This window comes from Anas platyrhynchos, chromosome 1 (assembly GCF_047663525.1).
Source record: "Anas platyrhynchos isolate ZD024472 breed Pekin duck chromosome 1, IASCAAS_PekinDuck_T2T, whole genome shotgun sequence".
Taxonomy (NCBI): Eukaryota; Metazoa; Chordata; class Aves; order Anseriformes; family Anatidae; genus Anas; species Anas platyrhynchos.
Window position 1 is genome coordinate 125086356 of NC_092587.1, and position 26817 is coordinate 125113172.

General features: G+C 47.4%; 1 protein-coding gene and 2 long non-coding RNA genes across 8 annotated transcripts in view; 2 read left to right on the forward strand and 1 right to left on the reverse strand.

Moving 5' to 3' along the window:
• HSF2BP (heat shock transcription factor 2 binding protein) overlaps positions 1-18478 on the forward strand; it is a 41171-nt gene extending 22693 nt beyond the window's left edge. For 4 of the 6 annotated variants that reach the window (XM_038172357.2, XM_038172365.2, XM_038172398.2 and 1 more), the window contains one exon: positions 6238-6956. In XM_038172357.2, coding sequence (XP_038028285.1) covers positions 6238-6446 — 209 coding nt within the window. In that variant the 3' untranslated portion in view covers positions 6447-6956. The other 2 variants (XR_005262366.2, XM_038172371.2) reach the window with 2 other exon arrangements.
• Positions 18479-19781: 1303 nt separating this feature from the next.
• Positions 19782-22983, reverse strand: LOC113842111 (uncharacterized). The gene is made up of 2 exons (XR_011805047.1): positions 22851-22983; positions 19782-20144 (listed from the first exon to the last, which is right to left on the reverse strand). It is a non-coding gene; the product is annotated as an uncharacterized lncRNA (long non-coding RNA).
• LOC139999598 (uncharacterized) lies at positions 20168-25267 on the forward strand. The gene is made up of 3 exons (XR_011805046.1): positions 20168-22445; positions 22913-23115; positions 24368-25267. It is a non-coding gene; the product is annotated as an uncharacterized lncRNA (long non-coding RNA).
• Positions 25268-26817: the final 1550 nt, after the last annotated feature.

Here is a 26817-nt window from a genome sequence, read left to right on the forward strand (position 1 = left end):
AAGCCTTAATCACGTATGGCAGGGTGGTGGAAGGAAAAGATGGGCATGGCTAATTCCTTTACTTTTTGACAATAATTTTCTCCAGCTACAGCAAAGGAGTAAGATTCTCAGATACACTCCATCTGCTGGTTCAGATTTTTGACTTCAGAGGAAGTCTGCTTACTGTCAGGGGAGATGGCTGACCAGTTTGTATATCAGATGAGAGGTCAGATCCAAGACCCAGTCTTGTTCCCGTCACTCTTTGTGAGATCTCAATCCTTTTCTCTGCATTTAATCCATTTCTAAACTTTTCCAGTAGCTCCCTCCCACACGTGCTCCTCGGCTGTTTCCGTGGCCAGCATCTTCAGCTTCTGCTAGCCATGATTCAGCTTAGATACATCTGGAGTTGCTACAGCAGAAGGCCTCACAGTTTTTTCCATATAAAAGAGCAGAGCAATGCACTCTGCTGTCAGGGTATCCTGTATATTCTGCCTTCCTGCAGGAAGCTTTCTCAGAGAGTGTTTTGGTTAAGGCTTATGAGATGATTCAGCTTTCCACGGTTCTCTAAGCTTTTATCACCGTTCCCACTAAGAGAGGCCCCAGAAATCATCCTCTGACTTTTTTATTTTCAGGGAATCATCCTGTTTGCTTTGCTGTCACCAGGCTACAAGTGCCTGTGACCTCATACGATACATCAAGGCCATTTTTCTCCCAGTTGCTTGTACACAGCTATTAAATCCCTTGATTCTTTCTCAGAATTTTCAGTCCCTTCACAATACTCTCGTCCCCTGAGGAAGAATGCACTTCCCATCAAGTGAAGAAGAGAGCAAATAATAAATAACTGGACTCTCTTTATTCCAAATTGCTGTAACTAAAGCAAGGAGGGGTTTAATTGAGGTTGGCTTTTTGAAGTACACCTTGACATTGAAGACACAGTTGGTAAGAGAAAGGAGGTGAACCCGATGAAGATTCCTGCTGGAGTGAGAATGTTAACAACAAACTGGGTTTGTCTGTCCTGCCGCCTTCAGAAAATTTGGATGAGCCAGTCTGTCTTCACATTCACGAGAAAGAATTCTTAATAGCTCCTTCTGCTGGAGGCTATACTGAAAATAGGAGAAAAACAAATGTTTGACACACTTTTTGAAGGTAATGCAGCTCTCTCTAGCCTTAGCACTTTGCGACTATTCTCCTTCTCCCCCCTTTATGTACTGTCTAAAAGGTGAGCATCCTTTAATACACAACAGAGGTCACTGAAGAAAACAGTCCGATAGCTGTTGAGCTGTTGTATAGGTATCACCTGTACCTGCCTGTACCTTCCCAGCCTGGCACCAGCATGAAACATGTGCAGGATGACTCAGATTGCTGTCTGCGGAGCAGCTTGTGGGATTAGTGCAGTTCTCTTCTTGCGGAGCACCATTTGTGTGTGGAGCAGCTGTTACTGTCTTGGAGAAAATAGGCAGCTTTAGTTTTCTCCATCTCCATCTGCCATCCCTGTGTTGGTATCTTGGCTAAAGGTTTTATGTAACTTTCAGATTTAAGGAAGCCCCGTCCCCAGCAGGAGAAAAAGATGTTGTATAATTTTGTGTAGAAACCCACTTGAGATTTTTCAGTATTATTTTTTTCCAGTGCTTTACTTCTGTGGATGCAATAAGACTTTCAATCTGTAGTTTCCCAAGAGGTAGACTGGGACTTTTCTCTTCCAAGGATCTTTTGAAGAGTAAGAAAATGCATTCAGCTCAGGTATTAATAGTAAATACTGTTTTTTTTGTTTGTTTGTTTGTTTGTTTGTTTTGTTTTTTTCATTTTTGATCATACAGAACATCTACAAACAAATGTTTTATTTTTCCCCTTTTTTCTCTTATTGCAGTTAAAAAAAAAAGTGTTCTCGTTGGATACATGAGAAAGGTGGAATTCAGAGGCAGTATGTCAGTGACATTTCCCATCCATAGCTGGGAAATTGCTGCAGGTACTTCATTAAACAGAAGTCAAGAGACAAGGACTAATTTTAGACCTCTCCCTTCAGTTTCATCCACAGCAGTTCCATACGGAAATCTAACCTTGTTTATCCAAATTCTTTGCAAATGATGGGCTCCTTTATAAATGTCTATAGGAAGTGCATTCTCGTTCTGCTAATGCTGCCTGCAACCTTCAATATTTGCTTTTCATGACTAACCCTGAAGGTTTTTAATGCCTTTCTTTTCTGTTTGAATTGCATGTGGCTGTCGGAGTTTTTGAAAGTCGGGTTATTTGCATGGCAGCATGTTATTTAAAAGACATCTGGACAAACAGAGCCCCACTGTTTATAAATCAGTGTCTGTATTAAAACAAATTTTGGTTCGTGAATCAAAACCTCAGTTACCGGGCTGTCAGGCTCTCAACAGTTTCATAGTCTCAGGGCTGTGAAACTGGGCTGGAGAAGAGGATTGCCCTTCTCACCCTTAAAGACCACATCCATTTTCTTGCATGCAAATACATCAGCTCTGACGCAGAAAGTCCTTGAACCACTGTTAGACGAGGGGCTGGAAGAGTGGCTAGAGGAGGTCTTGCTGAATGCTGCCCTTTTTCCACGCTCTTCTCTGAGCAGTTGCTGCAAGTGATGTTTGTCTAGATGGAGCTCCAGCTGAGCCCCAAGTGGCTGTCCGTACCGTCTGAGCAGGAGTTTCTTGACCAGGTCCTCGTCCTACTTAACAGCAGGCTCGTGCAAGCTGATGTTCTCCTGAGGAGCGTGATGCTTCTCCTCTTGGGAACTCCGCGAATCTCTCTCAAGGATTTCCTTGATAAAAGCATGACAGGCAGGTATCTGTAGGGGAGTGGGGGATTCTGCTTAGCTGAACTCCATGGCTGATAGTGAGAGCAGTTTCTTTGCCAGGGAGCAGACCGAAGCAAGCCCAGCTGCTCTACAGGAGCTGGGGAAAGCATGTTGGAAAGAGAAAGTACATTTGTATCCGTAAGAATTGCAACAGCAAGCAAAACTCATTCTTTTTTCTGCCACAGTGTTCTCCCTGCTTCCTCCCCACAAAAGGCCTTTATTGCAACACCTCTTGGCTCCTCAGACCTCTCAGCATTATGAAAGTGTCCTGAAAACCCTGCATTGCTGCAGATACCAGCTCAGCTCCACCAGTGCTAGCAATGTAAGATCTTCCACGGGATCTTACAAGCTGTGGCCCTGCTAGACCCGCTGTGAACACGGGCAGTCTGACAGGTTCATAAAAAGGGAAGGGAGAGGTTGTCCCTTTGTGCTAGAATCAGACAGTGATTGAGCTGAATTACACCAGCAGCAGTGGTGGGGAGCTGTTGAAATACTGCTGTCATACACAGGCGTAGCTGTAAACTGCGGGCTGGGAATACATCTTGTGTTCAGGTGGCCGGGGAATGGTACGGGCGCACGTGTGAATGGAGTTCACACAGCTCAGAGCCAATTGCAGATCAGCTGTTTAGCATTGATGTAATGCAATTACTGCAATCCCGCTGTAGGGAACAGTTCATCTGCGAGCAGGGTGCTAATGACAGATGTGACTAAAACCTGGCCACGTTATCAGCTGCTTTTGTCAGTGACCGAATGCCAGTGACATCAAACGGCGCTGCTGGCAGCTCACAGAGCGTCAGCCAACTCCAGCAGCTTCAATACCTTGTTAAAATGACATCAGCGTTTTATGAGGGTGGCTGGCTTACGCTCCACGTGTCGTCCCCGACTGAGGCAAGCAGCTTGATTCCCTACCCTCTTCCCCAGAAATAATGATCGCAGTTCTGAAGTTTCAGGGCTGGAGACGTGTGCGCTAGTTGTTGGTGCAATGATTTGATTGCAGCTGAAGCTTTTTAGTTTTGGTTGTTGTTTTTTTTTTCATCTTGTACAAACAAAATGTTACTCAGCTAGTGTAGAAATGACTAAATCTGGAAGCTATTGAAATACAGATAATGCTGAATAATGAAGATTCCTCGCATTTCTTGCGAGCATTCTCTAGATGGGTCTTTTAGAAAAAATCCCTAATGATATAGGAGAGGGAAGAGAAAGACTTCCAGGGTTATTTTTAAAAATCCTCCTAGGAAATGTGGTTCTCTGTAGTAAGTACTCCTCTCAAAACCATATGTAATTTTAAGGGAGCATATTTCAAGGCATATGTATTTATTTAATTCAGAGCATCTCGGAACACATACTCAGCACTGGAAATGAGAGGTTAAATGCATGTTATGTCATCCTCTGGTGTAGGACCATTTCCTTCCTTTGCTGTGTGCCTGAGTGCCTAATCTGTGCTTCACTTGAGTGACTCAAGCTGTTGGGCTTCCCTGGCTGCTGGTGGAGAGTCTTCCTAGAATCTCTTTGCTCTTACTGGAAAAGATTCTTGCTAGTCAAGCTGGAAGTCATTTCCTGATCTCCTACAGATACTAATCTCATTGCCTCCCCTGCTTAACACATCTTCCTTGATCAATTCTTTACTTTCTACAGCCTTTAGACGCTTGCAGATAATGCTAATGTAGATGCTTTGTAACAGCATTAATAATGGAGCACTTTTCATCCAGAGATTTACAACATCTTACATGCATGAAGCTTCCCAGCAGCACTGCAAGTCACTATAAGTATTAATGTCTTTATTTCATGGAGGGAAATCTCACATGGAGCAAGATTGTAATGAGCTACATAGATTTCACTTTGAAAAGCTTCTTTCTTCTTGACTGTTTGGGCTGTGTCTTGTTACTGCTATTTCCAGGGAGGAATACTAAGTACAGAGAAAGGGCGCAGATGAAAAGTGCAGACTTTGAACATTGTGCACAGAAAAAATATAAGAATTTTTTAAAAAGACTAGCAGGCATGAAGACAAAAATGGAAGAAATGGAAGGAAGAACTCGAGGCTTTTAGTGAGGTCAACATAAATCGGAAAACCAAAACCTTGCACCCACATTTTTTTCAAAAGGGTTTACTGAAGTGTTGCTGCCCAAGAAACCGGGCTTAAAGCCTTGCTGTATGTGAGGCTGAGTTGCAGCACTCCTCCATGAGGAGTTTTGACTCCTTATCACTTCACAAAGCTCCACTTCTCCTCCAGCTCCTGTTGGAGCTGCTGATGAAAAGGAATTCTGTAGGGCCTTCAGCCCAGGAGCCAGCAGGAGCAGCAGCTGTGCTATGGGCACGGTCACTTCTGTGAGGCGTGCAGCACTAATCGTTGCTGTTGTTGTTTTTAAATACTGGCTTGGATGACTAAAGTTGTCCAGTATGTCCAGTGACTAAGATTCTTGTTGCACAAGAGCTCAGAAAACGCATGTTATTGAGTGGTTTGGGGCAGTTCCTGTGTCCTCCAGTTATACCACGCTCTGCATCTCTCAGGAGAACGACTTCTTCAGAGGTTTACACCTCAAATAGGGAAGAAGATATGGTAGAAAAGGCCTCCATCTCTCATTTACTGATGGAAAATGGAGGCAGAGAGCTAATGGCTGGCTTGTGGGAGTAGATCAGATGTCACTTTCTTTAATGTTGTACCTCAGCTTTATGCCAATGGGAATTGCTTAAAAATTCCCATCTGAACAGATAGTTTCTTGCTCAAAGCCATAGTCATTTTCTCTGTCCATCTTACTCCATTTTCTCCCCTGGGTGCTTTCAGCATTTCCCCTCATGCTTTAATGAATAATTCTCCTTACTCCTTTTTCAGACCATTGGTGTAGTTATTAAATCAGCCAGCAAATAAAAGAACTTGCCTCAGCCCAAGCTTAGCTTCAGTACCCATTTCAATTTTGTGTAGACCGAATTAAACACTTGAAAGGTTGATACATCATTACCAAGAAAGTTTTGTAAAGATTAATATTTTATTGAGCTTTGAAGGAACCTGAAGGCTTATGTAGAAAGAAATTAAAGGAAAGCGTGGTGATTTACTGCTGATTTGATCAGCTGGCCTGTTTGTTTCTTAAGTCTGAGTAGCAATGGGATATAGCTCGTTGTGCGTTCAAATTAGACTGCATCCAGTACATCTTGGTTCCTGACTGAATAAATTCAGGTTGATAAATCCCCTCATTTATAACCTTTTCAAAATCTGAAGTTGAGAGAAAGGTTTCTGGTTGTCCGTCCCTCCAAAAGCTGCTGAGGAGGGCTTAGGTGGTTTTTTTTCAGGTTCCTTCTGGAGCCCACCAGCAGCTGCAAGTTACGGCCCTTCAGCTCTTCCCTGCCTACATGGTGGGTCATGAGGAATGGCAGCGTCGAACTTTAACGCTACTTTTTTGGGACTCGCTTCTAATAAGCTCTGGATATATTTTTTTTTCCTCCCCCATGTTTAGACCCGGATACAGAAGTCTGCCTGCATGTGCTGCGGCTCCTCCAGTCCATGATTCTGGAGCCAGAAGTGTTAGCCAAGTCAGCCTCTGAGATGCGTGATACTTTGCCATTTCAGCGCATCATCGCGCTGACAAAGAGCCGCAATGCGGATCTGCAAGCACTTGCAAAAGAACTACTTGAAGATCTTAAAATACTTGAGTATGAAGCATAGAAAAGCTCTGTGACACCAACTGCTGATGTCTTTCCTGTGTTTCTGTGCTGCAAGAGTTATTGGAAATGAGTCTTGACTGAAAAAAACTCAGCCTAAGTTCCTCTGACAAAATCCTTTTCTGAAATTACCTAACCCAAGTAAAATCATACCGAGGAAAATGTGTTGGATTTTACCTGTCCAAATATAACCTTAGCTGATCTGGTAGAGACGGGAAAGACCTAATCTTTTTGAGCAGAATTGTGTTGATAATGGGTTTCCAAAGTGATACAGGTTATGTTGTCTGTTTATCACGTATAGGGAATAAATAGCATAGTCATCTCATACATGGATAATCCCTTGTTTATTGCAGTGGTAAATAATCCTTCTGGTCCACCCTTAAGAATTATTGTACTGGAGGAAACCTTTGTTGCTTTTCCTAACTCTTGTGTCAGTATGCATCCCAAGTTCTGGTGTTATTGTTGTTATTTCTCCTCTCTCTTTCCATTTTAATAAAAGAAAACTCTCATTCTATGGCGTGTAATGGATTCTGTTTTCAAAATTCACATCAATCCACTGGACCTGCAAATCAACGCATTTTGTGACTGCCAAGCATTCCAGAAATTGAGCCATTGTTTTTTTTCTCAAAAGGCCTGGAAAAAAAAAGGGAATGAATTACTGCTGTTTGTGGTACCTCGTTGTGCACTGAAGAGGCCAAATAAACTGCCTCTGTCAGGAACAGCATTGCATTGCCTCAAAGCTGTGTCGCTTGTTAGAGCTTCTTTGTATAACCTGGTTACCTCATTGGTTGATGCAAACATCTGCTTTGTGTTGGTGGGATTTACACATTTATTTTGGAAAAAAAAATAGTGTCCATTGCTGTGATGACAGCCAGATAGGTGATGCTGTCCGAGGGAATAGCAAATGAGAAATGCAGCGCTGTGTTAGCAACTTTTTTTCATACTAAATTTGTGGTGCCTCAGCTGTGGATCCAACATACTAACAAAACTCAGTGTGAACTTCTTTTAATTGAGCTGTACAGAAAACACATAGGATTTAAATGCTGTGATTGGCACGTAGCTTTACAGGAAGACCATTGTAAAAAGTGTAGGTTAAGGTATAGGCATGAGAGCATTTCCTATAAGGCTTTTTGCAGAACGATGAATTTTCACAGTTAGAAATGCCGTATATCAGCTTCAAATCACTTGGAATAATTGTCTCAAATACTACAGATGGTAGCAGTCTGATTTGGGACTATTTCACGTGAAGGACAAGATACAGATCTCACATGCACGAAAGGGTTGCATGGGGTTCCACTGTGTCTGATTCAAGACCGCATTGAACTTAGCAGGTGCCAATTTTTGGAAGGCTTTAAATCTTCTTTAAAGCATGCTTTCTTTGGATTTGTTTTCTTATCGTGCCATCCTAGCTGTACCTCATAGAGTTTAATCCTAAAGGGATCAGAGTGATAACCTATAATTTCCTGGAATATCAACTCATGAAAGTGTTCAATTTTAAGAAACACTAAAGGGCATCCACTTTTCATTTAATGGCTATCTGCTCATGAAAGTCTTTCATCAAACTTCTGGAAGCCAGTAAATACCAGAAAAAGAGAAAAGTAGTTCTGTGAGCAGCAGAACTGGTGAAGCCTGACTGACACATGTAAATGGTATGAAGAGGGACAAGCAATGCAATTGCAGCTAATTTCCATGTGAAACCAGGAAGCAAGACACTCAGGGCTGTTTATTTTAATTGTGTGTCCACCGAAAACCTCGGGTGTGCTCAGCACTTAGCAGCCACCTTAAAACAGGTGAGTCCGGACACTGCAGTTCTGCCCAGCAGGCTGCTCAGATCTGACGATAAGTGTTTGACTGTCTCCCAGATGCCTTGCTCTTCAGGCACAGCTCGCCGGGACTGCTTCTTCAGAACCACACCATCAGTGAGCCACCTACCTTGAGAAAGTCCTTTTTCTGGTCTAAGGGTTTGATTGTGCAAGACTGATAAATGAGGAGTCACCCCGTCTGTGAAACACTCCCGAGTTGAACACGGGTGGTATATAGAACTCAGTATGACACTACATTGTCCTGCTGTAGTTAAAGACCATTTAAAATATGTATTATAAATCTTTGATTTTAATTTTCTGTGAAATTTGAGCCTGAAGCTGTGGGCCACTGGGAAGCTTTACTGGTTTAAAACCAGAGTTCAATGTAGGCTTTGGAAATGCTGGCTTTAAAGTGGTTTTGTCGTTGTTTCTTTCTTCGTTTTCATCTGTTGGGTGCTTTTTCTGGATCCCGCTGAAAAGTTTGGGGTTATTCTGTATGGTAACTCATCAGCCACCTTACCAGCTTGCAGGAGACAAGGCAGTTCAGGCAGTGAAAGCTTCAGTAGCCCTGCTCAAAGTCCGGAGGTACTCCATTATTGTCACTTCCTCCGTTGCACAATCTCACAGTTTCAGTTGAAGAAGAAAATGTATGTTTGGTGCTGGATTGAGAAGATTATCAGCGTTGCTCCAGATTCACAGTGATATGGCTGGAGGAAGAATTCGACTCTTATGCTAAACCATCTCAAAAGATGAAAAATCTCTGTTAAAAATCTGTAGGAGATAACCCCTGTTTACTTCACAGTATCAGCTGCACAATTAAAAACTGAACTTTACTCCTCCGAGTTTTATGTACTGCGCACAAAGCTGCTGAAATTACGTCAGTTCACTGGCACTCCTGGGAAATGCTCCCTTTTCACATTTGATGCTGATAATTGATTAAATGCAAAGGAAAAACGAATGATGGGCCTCTAAACATATTGTCTGTAAATTAAGGAATTGGTCTATGCAACGCACTGCCCCACCAGTTGTTTGTGGAGGTCCTTTGGTAGGTTTTGAGCAGGAGCTGGCTGGAAAACCTCAGCAGAAGACGGTAAGAACCAGCCCGAAGGCAGACCTCTGGATTTCCCCAGAGGCTCTGAGTGGCAGGTATGGCAGCACGAGCGTCCTCTGGAAGGAGGATTGTGTGGGATTTTGGCTGAGAAGGGCAGCCAGCTGTCCCGTTCCTAAGGGAAAATGGTGTGTGGTTGCCTGCTGGCCCTTGGGAAGAGAGGGAAGGAAGAGGAGGAATGGCAGCGGGTGGTCATTTGGTGGTACGTCCACAAGTGAACTTTGGGCTGATTGCGCTTCATCTGGTTGTGCCAGCTCCTTCGGGTTAACGTCTGCACTTGTGATAGGCTGTGATTAGCAGGATGGGACGTCAGAATCGATAAGATTTTACAAGTCGTGCAAATGCTGGGTGATTCATCTCTCCTACTGCTTCCAGTCCGGAGGGATGCTGGTGGTGAGGAGAAGGGAGTTTTACCGGGGAAAAAAGGACCTCTGTTTCCTCCCTTAACATTGACCAGTGCCTTTGCATACCACAAGGCAAGGGCTGTGCAAGGAACTGCTGCCCCTTCGCTTCCAGCCACAGCATTCCCAGGGCAGCTGCATCTGGACATGTCTGTGTTATTCGGGACGTAATTTCCCTGCAAGAACTTCTGCCACTGCCAATTCCTTCTCCAAGATACGAGTTCCAAGCTGCAGCTGGTAAAAGTCACCAGCAAACTCTTGAGGTCATACAGATTTTAACGTCTCCAATGCTTTATGGTGACCTTTACAACCTATAACTTGCTGGGCCAGAAACCTTAAAAAGACCTTGACCAAATTATAGTCCCACGTGTAATTTATAGGACTATAATTTTTACTGTGGGCGCGACTGCAGTTAAAGCACTTCTGATGCCAGGTGCTCAATCTTTTTGAAGGCGTGCTTTTCATTTTCCGTGCTGTTTGGCTGCAGGCAGGAGAGGGCAGGGTTGGTGAAGGCCTGGACACGGGCTGGGGGAGGGCGGGATAGCACACAACCTGCCTGCTTCCCGGCTGAATGGGGAAAGTCAGGCCCGACTGAGCTACTCGAGTGGCTTTCATGCCACTTGGGTGTCACTTTGAACTACGGCAGAGGAATGTGGCGGGTGTTAGAAAGGCAGGTGAGTTTTCTGAAGCTCTCTGCAGAGATATAAATGCCTTTTTTTCTTCTGTTGCTGTATTGCCACCGGTGTCAAGTGAAGTGTAAGAGTCATCCTGTATTAGCACAAAACAGAACATTGAAAAAGCAGGAAAAAAGGCCCAGGACTTGACTCTGCACCCTTTTGTCCTGAGCAGTCTTGGGTGTCCAGAGTCAACTTCACAGCATCACAGCAGTGTTGAGGCTGGCAGGGAGCTCTGGAGGCCACCTGCTCCAACCCCTCTCGAGCAGGGCCACCCCTTTGGTACAGCACAAGGACGGGTCTTCAGGAGAGCTTTTTCCTTTTGCTCAGCCTTTGGGTTTCCAGGAACTGAAAGACCAAGAACAAGCAGCTCCAGGTCGTTGTGGTGGGAGCCTGGATCTGTGCATTCACTGTAGGGTCAGGCCAGGAATACCCTTAGCATGTACCAGGACAAATATAAGGTGAAATATCTACGAGGTGACACCACGGTGATGGAAAGGAAACAGAAACAGGGGGAAGGGTCTTCAGGCTGGTCCGTGTGGGAAGCAAAGCACCAGGGTGTTAAGGGGACAGCCGATGGGTGCGGGTCCCCACAGGGGCTGCAAGGCAGTGCCCGTCCTGCTGACGATGCTCCCAGCAGGGCTTAATTAGTCTGACACAAGGGATGCAGCGAATGCAAAAGAGACTACTTTTTTTTTGGGGGGGGGGGTGCCAGGCAGCTTCTGAGCTGAGCCTAGCTGCTGCCACAGCAGGGTGGGAGCTTTAAGACCTGGAAAGCTGCTCCTGGGGCCAGGGCTCGGTGTGTGTAAGTTGGCTTTGCCGCACCTCTGGCTGCTGGTGCTGCTCCCCTGTGCCTCAGAGGAAACCTCAGGGCAGCTCTCTGACGAAAGGACAGCTCAACACGTGGCTGAGCTGCCTGCAGCCTTTCAAGCCCGGCGCCCCTTCCCTCTGCAGCGTAAACAACCACGAAAGTTCGTAAGAGGAGACTTTAATCGGCCCAGGAGAGCTTAGGGAGGCCTGCAGCACGAGGCGAGGGACTCCTGCCGTGCTGCAAATGCGTGGCTGTGACCTGCTGCTTGGAAGCGGGCCCAGCGTGAGCGATAAAGGCAGCAAGGCCTCTGACGGCAGCAGCAGCAAGCGGAGCATGGAGGGGAGGGCGTGCGAGCAGATGCTCCTCACTCCTGTCCCCGCAGCTGGGCTGGCTTTGCTCTGACCGGGGGCACTGACACATGCCTGCCTGTGGCCATCCTTGCAGCTTACACCACGTTTCCTTTGGCTTATGAGGAGCTAGGTAAAAACAGTCCAGTTTCAGACTTGCCTGAGTGCATCCCCAGAAGAGTTTGCTCCTTTTAAAATGGTATCAGATATAACGTGAATTGGGGGCTGTGTGGAGGAGCTCTCGTTGCCTACAAACCTGCATTTTGTGGACACTACCTCCGATTTGCATGTGTAGGCGTGTCGTAGTGCTTGCAAGATCCCCAGCACACACATACAAAATTATGTGCCCTCCTGTGACCGGGTTTTTGCATTTTGCAGCCTGAAGGAGTGCAGCTGCATTTGGGGAGCTGCAGCTTCGCACCGTGCCTGACACAAAGAAGAGCAGAGGCCTCCATGCGCTTGGAAATCGTTCAGTAACGAGAAGCTACCGACAGCGATCGCTTCTCTTCCCAGACGTAGAGCTTCTCTTCTTTTTGTTCCGGTAACGGGTCATTCCCGCAGAGCGATTTTCATTTTCATTACCGCCCTGTTGCAGCAGAAACTTAATCTCCCTGAAAGGAGAGGCGCTGAGTAGCAATGAGTCACCCCGGTTCCCGTAAGGAAGCCCCTTCAGGAAGCCTCTCTAGCAACGATGTCCCGCACAGCCCTGAGCAGCCGCTGAGCTATTCAGCCTTAACACTGCTGACAGCGTGTAATACTGCCCCGGAAACCTTCGGAGATTGCTTGTCAGACACAGCCAGGGCCTGCCGGTGCCCAGGCAGCTAATCAAGATGCAGACAGGTCTTGGGCGAGGAAGCTGAGGGAAAGGAGGTTCCCTCTTGGCTATAAATGGCAAGGGACCAAAAGGTACGGGAGTCATTTTGTGAGCACCAGTGGCAACCTGGGACACAGTCAGAAAAAATTGAGACCGTCTCTGGGGATCGTGAAGCCAGCTGAGAAGCTGAGCTGCTAAAAGTAATGGTGTAAGTGGCCTGGGGAGAGGGGCGGCTTCGGGGACAGGTTGTGAGCATGGGGGCACAGTGAAACTGCTGGAAACCTGCTCGCTTGTAAGGCTGCTACAGGAAGAACACAGAGGGACTGGAAAACATTTCTAAGACACTGCTGGAATGCTGAAAAAAAATATCATTATTACACAAATCAAGCTTTTCTGTTGAAGTACTGTGATTAAATCATGGTTTTAGGTCTTCATTTTAGTTTCCTTAGGCACAAGAGGGTGGTATAGGTCTCGTGCTCCACTGGTGCTGAGGAAATGCTGGGGCCTGAGACACAGCCCTCCGGGATGAGGTGGGGTGTAGCTGCTGGGGTGCTCATTTGGGGCTCAGAAGAGCGGGATTTGGTACCCTGTGCAGCCACAGGCCTCCTGTGGGCTGAATTAGCTGAGGAGCTGAGCTTCTGGAGGAGCACTCCTAATTTCAGAGGGGGCATGCTGGAGGATTCGGTCCTCCAAATTACATTTCTGCTTTGTTCTCTTTTCATGTGACTCCCCCTCCTTCGTGCCTTAATCTGACTGCTGTTATGTGGGTTGCAGAAGTCCCTGGGATAAGTATCCGAAGGGGCTGGTGGGCACCACGGGGCCATCATCTCACTTGGTGGCCACAAGTGAGGTGACTGAGGGCTGTGAGGGCTGCTAAGAGGACTCATTGCAAAGTCCTGTGAGACCTTTCCAGCCCAGGAGATGTTGCTCCTGCCAGGCTGTAGAGGAGTCCATGGAGAAACAAGGCCCTGGTGCTCTGCTCCTGCCTGGCTCGGGGAGCAGCGGTCTGAATTTGGGCAGTGTGAGCTCTGGGGCCTCGTGCTGTGAAAGCAGGATGGGGCCACTGAGAGGGGCAGGCCTTGCATTTCAGGGAGGGCTAAAGCTGGTGTTGCTGCTCTCGCCACCATGAATTACATGAGGGAGAAATACTCCATGCTCCTGTGCTCCTCGCCCCTCCAGATGGGAGAGCACTAAGAGCCTACATGAGGAGAGAGGAGGAAACAAAGAATTAAGCACGGCTTTCTGGACGCTTCCAAGGAAGACATAAGGGCGAAGGTCGTCCTGGCACTGAGGGGAAGAGAAAAAAAGAAACTAGTTTCCAAGGATTCAACCCTTAAGCACAGTGACGTAGAAAGAAGGAGATGCTGTTTGTGGAGCAAGTGAGGAAGGAAATTAAAGCCCGGGGAACGACGAAGCAGATCACCAGTGCTTCGGGGCAGGGCTAGGTGGTGGGCCTGCCCCTGGGGGAGCTGTCGACCAGAAGCAGAAGCCACCACCTGCAGCTGCTTCACCCGTGGTGCCGGCACGCTGTCGTCCCCGGGCCGGACTGTGAGGACGTCCATGTTTGTGCTCCTTCATCCTCCAGGCCTGGCTCCCTTCCCTCCCCTAGGGGCTGCGGGGCCGGATGCTTTTTGACTGTTAAATCCATTCATTCTTGAAGGGCTCTGCTTCCTTGGAAAGTAAAATCAATTCTTGAGAAGCGGGTGACCTAAGCTTTGGGCTGTGTCTTGGAAACTGGGAAATGTCCCACGTGCTTTGTTCCTGCTGCGAAGTGGAAGCCCACAGAGGCTGGTTGGGCCTGTGGCATCATGCTGGCTGCAGGTTGTGGCACCTCCACACCTTCAGCCAAGCCCAGGATTACCCTCTCAGCCCCCTTCAACTTGTGGGGTCTCAAAAAATGTCCTTCCTTCATTTCACGAGGCAACTTCCCCACACCACAGAGCCTGCTGGTGGCTCGGACGGTGTATCTAGCGAGCTGACAGCGGGTTAGCTGCAGAGAGGCTGTCCCCGAAGGGCTGCGAATCCTGTCTTAGCCAAGCAGGCTGGTGCTTCTGCTTCCCTGCATCAGCAATGAGCAGTTGCTGCAGGGGATAGAGCAGAGCTGAGAAAGGAAAACAGCAGCGGCGGTGACTGGAGTGCTGCATGAAGCCTCCTGGTCTGCCTTGAACTATTGAGCTGGGCACCAGGAGCTGCCCAGGATGGGCTGATGGCCTCAGTCAGCTCCGTGGATAATCCTGCAGAGAGGACGGGAGGCAGGCAGGTAGGTGCCATTTACCCTCACCCTCCCCAAGGGCTCGCTGTGATTCCCGTCCTTCTTCTACCAAGCAGGGTGTGGGTTGTTTTTTCACTCTGGAAATCTCACTGTCCTTGAGTTCAGAGTAGCAGCCAAAGCCAAAGCTGCAAAAGGACAGGGCAGAAGGTCTCCTAGGTGCCCGTGACTGAAGGTGGGAGTCTTTTCCCACGTCTTGCCCTTTTTGCTCCTTTACACAAAGACAGGCCCCTTCTCCTAGCCTGCCCTCTTTCCCCTTACAGGGATTAAGCACTAAAAATGCAGAGAGGCCTTTGTATTGAAAAAAAGGCTGAAAACTGCTGTGGCTACGGGAATATGTCTGTTGTCAGCAGCACTAGACCTAATGCTCGTCTGATTTGGACTTCTGTGAAAAGGCAAGCAGAAAGTACCTTCAGTATCATGCAGATGATGCTATTGATTGCAGGGCTTTGGGTGCCTGAGCCACACTGGGAGGGGGTGAGGACGAGATCAGTGCCAATAAAACGTTACCAAATTAGCACCATTTATGCATTGTTTAACAGATTTTCTGCACAAGGCCAGAACTAATTTGTAATTGAGCAGCGGAGGAGCTGTCTGCAGGCAGCTGGCTGGATTCAGGGGTGACTCAGCTCGCTACGCATGTGTTCCCTCAGATCCAGTCATTTCCCTCCTCCTGCTCTGCTTTTCTATCTTAAAATACATTGGCAGAAGTAACTGAAAGTACATGCCTAGCACTATTATATGGGGTACAGGTTTCCATGAAGGTCCCAGGTTTTCTTTTAGGAAAAGCAATGTGCAAAATTTGTAAAAAAAAATAATAAAAAAATAAATTGGAGTAGGGTTTTTTTATTTCTCTGTTTGCATCTGTGGGGTAAGACTCACAATATGGAGCAAAAGCAAGAGCACAAAAGGACAGACATGCAGACATGGGAGTTTGCAGGTATAGAACTGAAGCAAAACATAACCTCACAGTGTCGATGATGTTATTTTTCAGATGAGCATCATGGAAAGGCACTCCCAAGCCATTGCGAATGCTCTACACCGTATCTATCATGTATGCAGAGTCAACCCCACACGTGAGCATTGCTAAGCAGATCTCCACCTGCATTCCTGCAGCACCAATGTTTCTGCATTTGCCTGTGTTTGCCTGGAGCACATCTGGTGGCTCTTTGGGCTGAGATGCTCTAGAGCTCTTTCCCTGGCAGTTAAAATGAAACTTATCTGTCTCTCTAGGAAAAGATCAGGGAGAGCAGTGCGAGACTTTGAACACCAAATTGATTTCTTTCCACTCCTTCTCTGTGAAGGCAGGGAGCTTGGGAGACCTTTGCCTTTGGCCACACCATCTAGCAGAAGTTTCCCAGGCAGAGTCCCTCCGTGTGGAAAGCTGGTGGGGTAAGAACAAAACTTGTGTAGCTGCAGAGAAGACAGATCTCAAAGCCACCTTTTGATGGCCTTTGTGATTTGTCACAAAAACTGGCTCCGTAGAATTTTTTATTGTTTTTTTTTTTTTTTTTTTAAATACATCCCTGCTAAGGGGTGGAAGTGGGCTTCTTGCACCTGCATAAAGAAAAAGCCTCTTCCTGCAGGTTAGGAAGAATTTGAAAGCTTGTGTAGTGTACACCAGCATTTCAGCAGGGACGTTCCCCTGATCTTTGCTCCAGCAGAACTAATATTTGCTTCATCTGTTTTGAAATGAATAAGAAATTTCAGCAGCTGCCATCTCAGAGGAGTAGCGCAGAAGGGTACGGTTAACATCCAGCATTGTATTGAGCTCCTGGGATTGCCAGGCAAGGAATCTCTCCACTAATGATGACATTTTTAAAAACACTCTGAAGGTTTGATCTTGGTCCCATTGGGCGTTTTGCCATAGATCTTAATGGCTCTGTGGCTGATCTCTTAATCTCTAATGCACCTGTGCAAACTTGACAGTTTATTGCAATTTCATGCTTTTTGGAAATCGCCTAACACTAATGCCATAAGAGAGATCAATTTTTAAGGTCATTAGCTCAGGACACAGCAAATAAATAGTGAGAGAAAACAATCCGTAAATGTCATATTTGTTTAACACACAAAGTAGTTCCTGAAGAGCAGTTATCCTTATGTCTAGAGGCAGCACAAAAATTACATGCTGTGCCTAGGAAATGTGAATCTGAAGTGAAGAGTATAGCATGGTTTGTAGTCGTCTCTATTCCAGTCCCTTTCTCCTCGTTGCTTCCCATGCATACATTTGACTTATTCACCAACATATTTAAATGGCAGGAAAAGGTATAAGGCAAAAGACTTCAGGTTCTCCTGCAGCTGAGCTTTAGTAACAGTGTGCTTTGCTTTGAGGATAAACACTGCTTTTTAGCTGCTATTCCCAACAGAAGGAATTGTGTGAAGTGGGAAGACTTATCCCTTCTCCACGTCACTAGGAGAGACACAGGATGCCTAAGTGTAACCTGAGGCAGAACAGATCAACCCTTTATCATTGAATCATGCCTGTTCCAGCAATATTTACACTTAAAACTGAGTCCCAAGCCTGCCAGTGGTTCGCTTGCGCAGGCAATTTTAATTTTAATTTGGTCTAGCAAAAGGCTTCTCCTTAGGCGTCTTACAGATGCCCTGAAGAGGACCTCTGAAGGTCAGATCAGTGGTGTCACCATATCTTCAGTACACAGGATAGTTTTGCCAGTAAAACCTTCCCCTGTGGCCCATATCACTCCAAGACAGGGTGTCCCCGCCAGAGAAGCAGCTAGGGGCCCTGGCACACTCCTGACAGTCCATGAAGGTGCTCTTAGAAAAGACTTCTTCTGCCCTTCCCTGTGTCCATAAAATCAGGGCACGGTATTGTGTTATGATTCCCCGAATGAGAGGCTTTGTCCTTCTCTGTCACCACCTCCCCTTTCTTGCCTTAATTTTCATCACAGGACACACTCTCCAGCAGTCCTGGAGAGCTTGTGGGGAAGCACAGATTCGCAGATTCAAAAGAAACCCCAACTTATTTCCAAGCCATCTTTTGGAAGATTTGAGAAGTCATTTACAGTGCCTTTCCCTTTGGTGAAACCATGCTGGGAACCAAACCCTCAGCTCCTGAGATGGATAAAAAAGTCATCCTTCCCTACTTCAGGCATCTAAATGAGTTGGTAGATTTGTCAGCTCTCCAAAGACTGAATGGAGCCCCAAGTGAGTCATTCAAAGCACCCAAGTGTTTCTTGGTTTATGCTGAGCATACAGGGCGTTGAACCTCCGAAAGCAGTGGGTGGAATAAATAAGTGTGGTGCACAAGTTAGATGGGATGAAATGCACATTCCTTTACGTGCTACAGGAATGCCGGGCTATCAGCAAGCCCAGATAAACTTCAGTAATGGATAACTGCTACAAGATGTTGTGTCACGCTTGGGTTAAGCATGACAAGAATTTCCCCAGTGTAAGAAGATGACGTTTGCTGAAAGTATGTACTTTTTTTTTTTCCTTTTTTTTTTTTCTTGCTTAAAATATTTGTTTATTCATTCCAGATAAAGTTAACACTGTGAATTTACATTTTATAATGTAAATGTTAGTCTGCTAGCTAGTTTGTCTTTTTGGCAACATTTCTCCGAGTATTAGCAAAATGTTTAATGGTTGTTTCATTCATTACAATTTTATGTGTTTCCTTAACCTTGCAACTCAGCAGGGTGACGGGGCTCCAAGCGGGGCTTTGCTCTCTTTACGATGACGTCTGTTTGCTTCTCCCAGGCCCAGTGACTCAATTTCAACTGATTTGTACGCCACGGGTTTCAGCCACTCTGTGGTGTGTATGCAATTTAAAATAAAGAGAGACAAAGCAAAGTGATTATAAAAAAGCTGTCACTTTTGTCATGTGAGAGGATTTGGTGTTTTGGTAGGGTGGGAACGTGAAGTGCCAGGATTTTCTTCTGAGTGGCATGTGCAAGACATCAGGAGACTTCCAGGAGATTATATCCCAACACACTGCCGTAACTCTTATCAGCAATAATCCAGACATTCCTGCCCCAAATGTGCAAGCAATCAGCTCTAAAGAAACAGCTAGAATGGTGTTTCCTGCAGACAGGTCCTTTTCACTCTGCAGCAGCTGTACCAGCCAAAATCACAACCCCTAAGCCAAAATGCCCTCTCCAGCTGTGTACACCACCAGACACACTCAGGAAAGATGCTGAAGATCTGGGGAATGGGTATATTTGGGAGGGTTTGGGGCACTTTCATCCTGAGCTCTCCTGTTTGCTGTCACCTGTGCTCTGAAGCACGAGTACTTCCCTTGGCCTTTGCCACGTGTTCCTTGGCCACCACCCCATTCTTTGGCAGGAGAGGACACTGCAGTGTTTCTCCTGCCCCATAACACCCCCTCCCATTGCTCTGGACCCCTGTTCTGTGCCATATTGCCCCAAGAAGGGCCTCGGTGAGGCTTGCCAGGAGGCACTCGCTCCTGGCCTGTGGGCCTCCCCCATCCCACAGCTGCATGGCCCCATCCCATGGTCTGGTGGTGGAGCAGCTCTCCCCTTTTTGGGCTTGTAGATGTTAATGAAGCTCAAAAGATCCAGCTCACTTGTGGCATTGCAGGTGATAAGGGAGCTTATATGGATCCAGGAGGAGGCTGGACAAGTCTGTGGAGAAAAATCCACTAGAGCATCACCAGACAGGTTGTAGGCCTCACAGCTGGCTCAGGAAATCCCTGAAACACAAGAAGCTGTCGGCTGGAAGTGCAGGCAGCAGAAGCATCAAATAGAGTTGCCCTGTGCCTGGAGGGCCGGGGTTGCTCAGCCTGGCTGTGTTTTTGCCCTGCCATGTCTTCATCAGCCCTGTGGGCTTCAGCTGTTGGTGTCCTCAGCTCTCTGCCTCTGCCTCACACTGCCTTTGTCCACTGCTGTCAGACAGCTGGGACACCCGAGCTGGGTCAAAACCCAAGGATGTTGTGTTTTCATGTTTTAATTACTTCTCTGCCGAACCCATTGCCTAAACCGGTCCAAAACTTGGCCCCACAGGCAGTGGTGCTACGTAGGGCGAGGGAATGACACCGGACAAGAAGGGAGGATTATGTTGATTACCCGAGCCAGCATAGCTGCCGGTGGCTTTGTATTGTGAAACCAGAGCCTGTTAGTCCTGGTGTTACTACACCCACAGGAACCTTTGCAGATCCCGCCTCAGCTGACGGCAACAGCTCCCCGTTAAAGTGAGGAGCGTGCTAATTTGCAGCAGCAAGGAGTAATTGTAGAGAATACCCCGTGGCTCCAAATACTGCACATCAATCTGACCCAGCCTGTGAATGCATCGCTCCGCTGTGGCCGTGAGAGCTGCAGGCTGCTGGCATGGTCATGCCTTTGTAGTCAGACAGGTACAGATCCAAAACACATTTTCTTCTTTTCACAGTTATCGTCGTCAGTAAGGCTCCAAATCTCTCCCCACCAAAAACTCCAGTGCTGGAGTTTTTCCAGGTTTGAATCCATGGCTTTTAAAATCCCTGGGATGTTTTCATATTTCTCTGTTAGGGAAAAAAAAAAAAAAGGAATTATATAACTATATAGGTGTCTATATATACCTATGTATGTATCTACATAGTTATATAACTGCTGAGAAGGGCAAGTCCTGCTATCTTAATGATATTAATAAAAATAAACATAAAAATAAAAAAGGCTCTATGCAGAGCAGTGAGCATACCAGCCAGAAAAATGCTGTTATAAAGTAACAGTGGCCAGATTCCCCTGTGTGCTCTGATTGCCGTGCAGCTTTCCGGGAATTCACTGTAGCCCCAAACCCAGCTTAACGAGCTGCTCCCTGCCACTGCGGCTGCTCCGAGCGTGTAGCTGGACCTGTTGCTTTGTCCCTATACAGAGCAGAGAGTTCCCAAATGCATCTCCTGCTGCTTGTGAAGCCTCCCTCTGTGGCTTGTATAACCCCAGCCATCACTGCACGATATGCGGCAGCAATCCATACATCACTGTCTATTTCCCCACTGTACACCCACCCCTTTCCAGCCTGGCATCCCGCAAGTCATTGGCCCTCTGGGGCAAAATTTCCCTTTGGAAGTAGAAGGGCCTTCTGTGTCACCAGCCACTCTGCAAACCTTAGAAATAGGTCTCTGGGGAAAAAGCTGGTGTATTCTTGAAGTATTTTGTTGTATACCTGAAAATCCCAAACCGAGCCGCCCGTGCTGGCTTGCTTTCGCAGCCACGGTCCCAGCGTAGGGGGGACAGGGTGGGGACTGGCTTCCTGGCCATGCTTTCCTAGCGGAATTATGGGCCTACAGCAGAGACCTCATTTTCTCCAGATGACTCAGGAAATACCCTCCCCATCAGCTATTATTGCTTAAATAATAGGGAGGGAAGTGCAGCCGACTTGAGCAATATCTGAGGTACTCCATCGGGCACATCCCAAATCTTGTGTAGGGCAAGGCTGCTAAGACAGCTGATTGTAATGTCACTCGGTGGGTGTATACGCTTCTCGTTGTGCCCCAGAGTGATGAGGTCATGTGGAAAAACACAGATACGTATTTAGAAGTCGGCAAGTTGGTGAACAGAAGCGTTACAGAACCGCTTCCTAAGCATGGGCCCGTGCTGCCAACGTTTGTGCATACATTCAGCTCGAATAATGGGGCCTCTAGGTAGGAAAACATGTGTACAAATGTTCGCAGGATTAAAACCTTAAACCTTAAGTTTCCAGAAAGTCTAGTCCAGGAAGGGAAAAGCCTGTCGAGGGAGAGGTCTGCTGGGATTTGATTTATGAACAGGACATCCTGCTTAGTTCTGAGATCTTGCAGATACGATTCTAGTTGGACTGCTGGGTTATTGTGATGGCAAAGAAAAGGAGCTCACCCTCTCCCCGGCCTGCTAGAGGCCACCCCAGCCTATCTGGGCATCGCATCAGTGCTACACATTTGGCATGCTTTATTGCGTTTCATCACCGCTGTTTACTAAGTGATGTTAAAAATGCACGGCATGTGGCCAGCTCCGTGCAAGCAGACTGGTGTTCCTGTCGTTAATTAGCAAACTTCATGCTGTCATTGGTGTCATGAAGCTCAGTGCTGGTTCCACGACTCAGCCACAGGAGAAGACTGTCCAGAAAGCTGGGGCAAAAGGCAGAGGGCTCTTAAGAGGATGCTTCCAGGCTCCTCTGCAGCTGCATCTACACAGGGTGCCATGGGGAAGAGAGAAATGATCCACATCACTCTCTAGTAGGAGATAGGAGACGTGCTCTGGGGTGGTGATGCTGACGCATCTTCTGTAGCCTGAATGGCTCGGTCGCAACAAAGAGGCTTTAGAAAGCTGCTGTGCTCTCAGTGCCATGGGTGCTGGTGCTCAGCTCTGACCGCGGAAGGGTTGGCTGCCACGGGCTGCCATGGGCTGCCAGACTGTCCCCTGGCTTTAGATGGAGTTGCAGTGCTCCGGCACCTCGAGCTACTTCTCTGCTGCACAATTACGTGGTGCCAGGGCACATTCCCAGACATTACGGCTGAGTCATCTGTGCTCTGAAATTGTTAGGATGTCTGAAGCACGCCTGTGGTCCTTCAGATGTTCCCCAGGCATGGCTTGGAAGCCAGTGGGGCCTGGACACCATTCCCGATAGGCATTTGAGATGAAACTGCCTTGGTTTGACAGAGAAGAAAGTTCAATAGCCTGGACGTGGAACATCCCATCCCGGCCAGCCTCAGTGCCAGAGGACAGACCTGGGCACGTCTGATGCACTGCTACAGACACAGCCTCGGTGTCTCCAGCTGCCTGTCGCTAGGATAGAGGGCTCTTGTATTAAACAAGAGGGTTACAAAGGATCGTATAGTGCTTTAAAGGTCAGTGCTGCTGTTGACTGTTCAACTAAATATAATACAGTGTGGCTTGATGGTAAGGAAGGAGGTGGGCAAACTCACTCCTCTGGCTGCTTCCTCGTGTGTGAAGGAAGGAAGTGTCTGAATTAGAAATGGGCAAGCCATGTTTACCTGTATTTCCCTCTAGCTACGACACTGACTAAGCCAACTTTTTACCTTGTTCCATTCCCGGCACGTCCCTTATTTATATCTTTCCCTTATCCATCCCCGTGTCCCCCCAAGCTAACGATGGATCTCGTACTTGGTTGGGCACTGCGGAAAAACTCCAGCCCACCGCGCTGCCAGCGGACAAGCCAAGCATGCTGTCAGGAGCAATTCATCCAGCCGCAGATTAACAGGGGAGTCCTGCAGGCACAGTTTCCTCCCTACCTCATTACTTTGTCTCTGAGTGAATTCCTGCAGTTAATCTTCGTGCTTTGCCGTTTTCCTAGAAGTCATGGCTCCCCATCTTTACCTCCAAGGACAGCAACACCAAACCAGAAGCCCCATGCGGGTGACACGCAGCCGCCTCGCAGAGCCTTAATTTGTCTTCCAGCTGCTGATGTCCAAGTAGCTGTGCCATCTCCAGAGCAAAGGGCTTGTGCCAGGCTGGCTGCCCGCAGCTTCCCCTTGGAAATCCCCCGTTTCTAACCTTGTAAGTAGCCCAGGAGGTATGTGAGGCTGCTAAAATTAAAATGGGAACAGGGCGCATAGTACGACAGCTGCGTGGCCTCTGAATCAGTCATTAATCTAAGGGAAAAGCCCCGTGCCCCTGCCCCACAGCTGTTCCAGCATGGGCATGGCCCTCAAACACAGGGCTGTGGGTCCGTAGAGTGCTTTGTCCTGGTCTTTGCCCTGCCCCTTCCCCACAATTTTGCTTGGTTGTCCCGTCTCCTTTCCCCTCGCAGTTCTGCAGGGCCATGGCCCCAGGAGTGACCCCCTCTTTTAAGCAATTCTGTGCTGATCAAGGCTTTCCTTTGCTCCCAGCTCGTGCAATTCTCTGCTGCCAGCTCTCATGCCAGCCTCCTCCACAGCCAGCTGGGCCTGGTGGCACCAAGCAGAGTCCCAGCACCTAACTTGCCCTCCTGCTGCTCGGGATTGTTGTGCCCAAGCCCGTAACAAATTTTGGGATGAATTTTTTGGTGGAGCTGGATCCAGCCCCAAGCAGGGCATCCCAGAGGAGCTGGGAGGGAGCAGCGGGCGCTGGGATGGACATGTGGCAGCGGAGGAGCTGCCCCCTTTTTGCTCACACGCTTTCAAGGTGACTTTGAGAGGGTCTGCAGTATTTTGAGCACTTTTTCCACGTCTGTCAGTGGAGGCTCCAGAAATGAAGTGCCACGCCTGATAGCCAGCCTCGTGAGACAGAGCCTCCGCCGCTGTAAATCAGCAGCCGTCCCCTGCTCCCACTTATTCCTTGCGCTCACTTATGGCCCGTGCTCCCGGCTTTCCTGCCAGGATGGCAAGAAGCAGTGGAACAAATCCAGGTGTAATTGCTTCTCGCAGAAAAAAAAAAATAAAAACCTGCAAGGAAAGCAAGCTCACTTAGCGAGCATAAATCTAGGTCTGATCGTTTTCTTTTCCTTGAAGGAAAGCAGAGTTATGATGCAAAGGCAGAAAGACAGGAATGCCATAAAACAGGCGAACAAGGGTGGATGGGTTTGCCATCTCACGGCCTTTTTTTCCTACATGCACTTGCCACACCACAGCGACCATAATGGACTTGGAGAGAACCTGAGGGAATGGCTACATGAACTGCCTTCCAAAGAGCTTGGGCTAATTCTCATCATTACTTTGTGGTGTTTTTCACCAGTGGGTCACTCCATTGATTTTCACTGCAGTGACACAACTGTAAAACAGGCTTAATGTGGTGCAGAATCAGACCTTATGATTCTAAATTTGTTTTTCAGAACTGCTTTTCCTACAAGGAAGAAGCATCCCCCCCCCAGTTTGAAGGTAAGCTCCGGATGTTCACTGCAGCGTGGAGATCTGTGGGTATAAATCCTGTTCAGATGACTTTATAAAGCACCGATGTACTCCGCAGCACCAGGACTTAACCTTGGGATGTTCATTTTCTGTAATGTGATTAAGGAGCCTTTCCCCCTGCACAGCAGATATCTAAGCAGGTTTTTGTGTACGGAAGAGGAGCAATTGTCCAGCTTTACGCAAACGAGGCGCTACTTCAGTGCTTGCCCTGTGAAGACACTTCAGTTTCAATGGGCTTCAAGATTGCACTTTTGTGTTAAGTGGAGCTGTGATCTTTTTCCAATGAGTGTTGCTATGCAGGGCCAATTTGTGACGTCCATTATTCTAAAATAAGTAACTTCTGCACAGCAGAAATATGCTCCACTTGCACTGCTAATCTGTCTCTCACACAAAGGCGTGTTTGGAAGAAAAGTTATTTATTGCAAGTAATAAATGCAGGTTCTCAAAAGCATTTATAACTTAGTTTCCAGAGTCAAAGCACTCTGGTTTGAAATAATTTCCTTTCAATTTTCTGTATTTTCAATCTCTTTCCTGGCTGTTTAAGACCATATATCGCATGGTTAATTATTCTCCAGAGGAGAATCTCAGGCATTGAAAATAGAATATACTTAACCAAAATTGCTCATGCCAGAGTCTGTCCTTCAGGTATCAACTATTGCATGCTGTAAGACAGCAAACCTGGCTCCGTGTTAAATAAACATGTCACGCTGAAGACCCTAGCCTCACATATGAAGGTTTTAGGTCTTGTCTGTGTGGTTTCTGTAGTCTCCTCACCCATTGGTACGACAGTCCTCTGAATGTCCTCTGCTGAAGGATGGAAACTGCAGTTAACACTTACCCACTTGGTCTGGAATCACAGATTTGGGGTTGGAAACCAGTTTGTCTGTATCTGTGTACAGTATCTTTCCCTCTAGATAAGCCGCATCACAGTAAGAGCAGAGCTGGTGAAATTCTTCCCCAAAGAACCCAGAAACTTTCACTTCTTTAGAAACCATGAGTTACTCGCTGTTGAGGGCTCCACTTTCTTGAGGCTAGAGGGCTTCATGTGATTTTTATATGACTGTTTTCAGGAAGGGGAAATGAAAACATACCAGTATTTGGAACAGTTCATCAGGTTAGTTTGGGGTTTCTTTGTGGCTTTGGCTACGAGGTACCATGGGACTGGGAAGTGCAACTGAATAACTCCATGTCAGCAAAAAAAACGAGTGGTTTGCCCTCCTGTTGTGCTCCCGTGTGAGGCTCGTTAGCGAGGCTGGCCCTTTCCCTGCAGCAGCAGCTGGCTGTGGATGTGCAGCTGCACAGCTCTGTGCTGTGGGACAGGGGCTGACTGCAGCCTCGTGGTGTGAAGGGTTTGCATGGGGCTGGAGCACAGCTGCATCCCTCTCTTCTGCAGTAATCACAAACACATTTACAGCCGCCCAAGCGGGTATGGGAACAATTAGCAAAGTGGAAAAGAATGTTTGCAGCAAATAATTCATCGGCTTAAAATCCCTACCTGTCTGGTGTGCTAGGAGGGGGTGAAACCACAGGCATTCCTGTCATCTCTGCCTTGGGAGGGCAGGCAAAGCTTATGGTTCACAGAGGGGCCAAACCACTGCACCTAGGTCACACAAAATCACCATGGCAGTGCTGGGAATACCCGCATGTCATTCTCAAACTCCTTCCAGTATTTCATCCTTTCTGGCAGATGGTGTGAGTCAAAAGAGGTTTCTCCTGTTCTCCAAGAGACCTTCTGCTTGACAGCTCTGTCCTCTGAGGAAACATTCACTCGTAACAAGTTTGGCTTGAATCAGTTTGGCTTGATTTTCATGTTTTCTTATAGCCCACAGCAAAACTTGTACCCCAGTGTCACTTGTTTCCACAAACATCCCTATGAAATGCAGGGCAAGCCGTGTTGGCTGCTCTCCATGGGGCTGGAGAACAGAAGACACAGCCATACCAGGCAGTTCCTTAGCAAGGTGCAAAGTGTGTGTGAGAGCCCAGCTCAGCGACTGCATTCACCAGGTATAAGCCACCCACACATCCATCAGGCAGGGGGCTACAAGTAGCTGGCAGTATGACATGAGCTTGCACGTCCAGCCATTTACACAGCATTGGTGCATTGCTGCTGCAGCCTGTTTTAACTGTGCGATCAGTTGCATGGCTGGCATTTGCTACTGCAAAGCACAGCTGTGCTTACATTGCTTATGGAGGCGGCTGAGTTCCTCCGGATGGCAGGGCTTTCTTGGGATCTTTCTTTCCCTATCAGCCAGGCTGCTGTAAGCAGTGTGTGAAGGGAGACTGCTAAAAGCCATGAGCTCGTCTGAAAAGGCATGGCTTGCTTCTCTTTCACTTCCCTCCTCTGGACATGGATCCAACACGAAGCTGATATTTA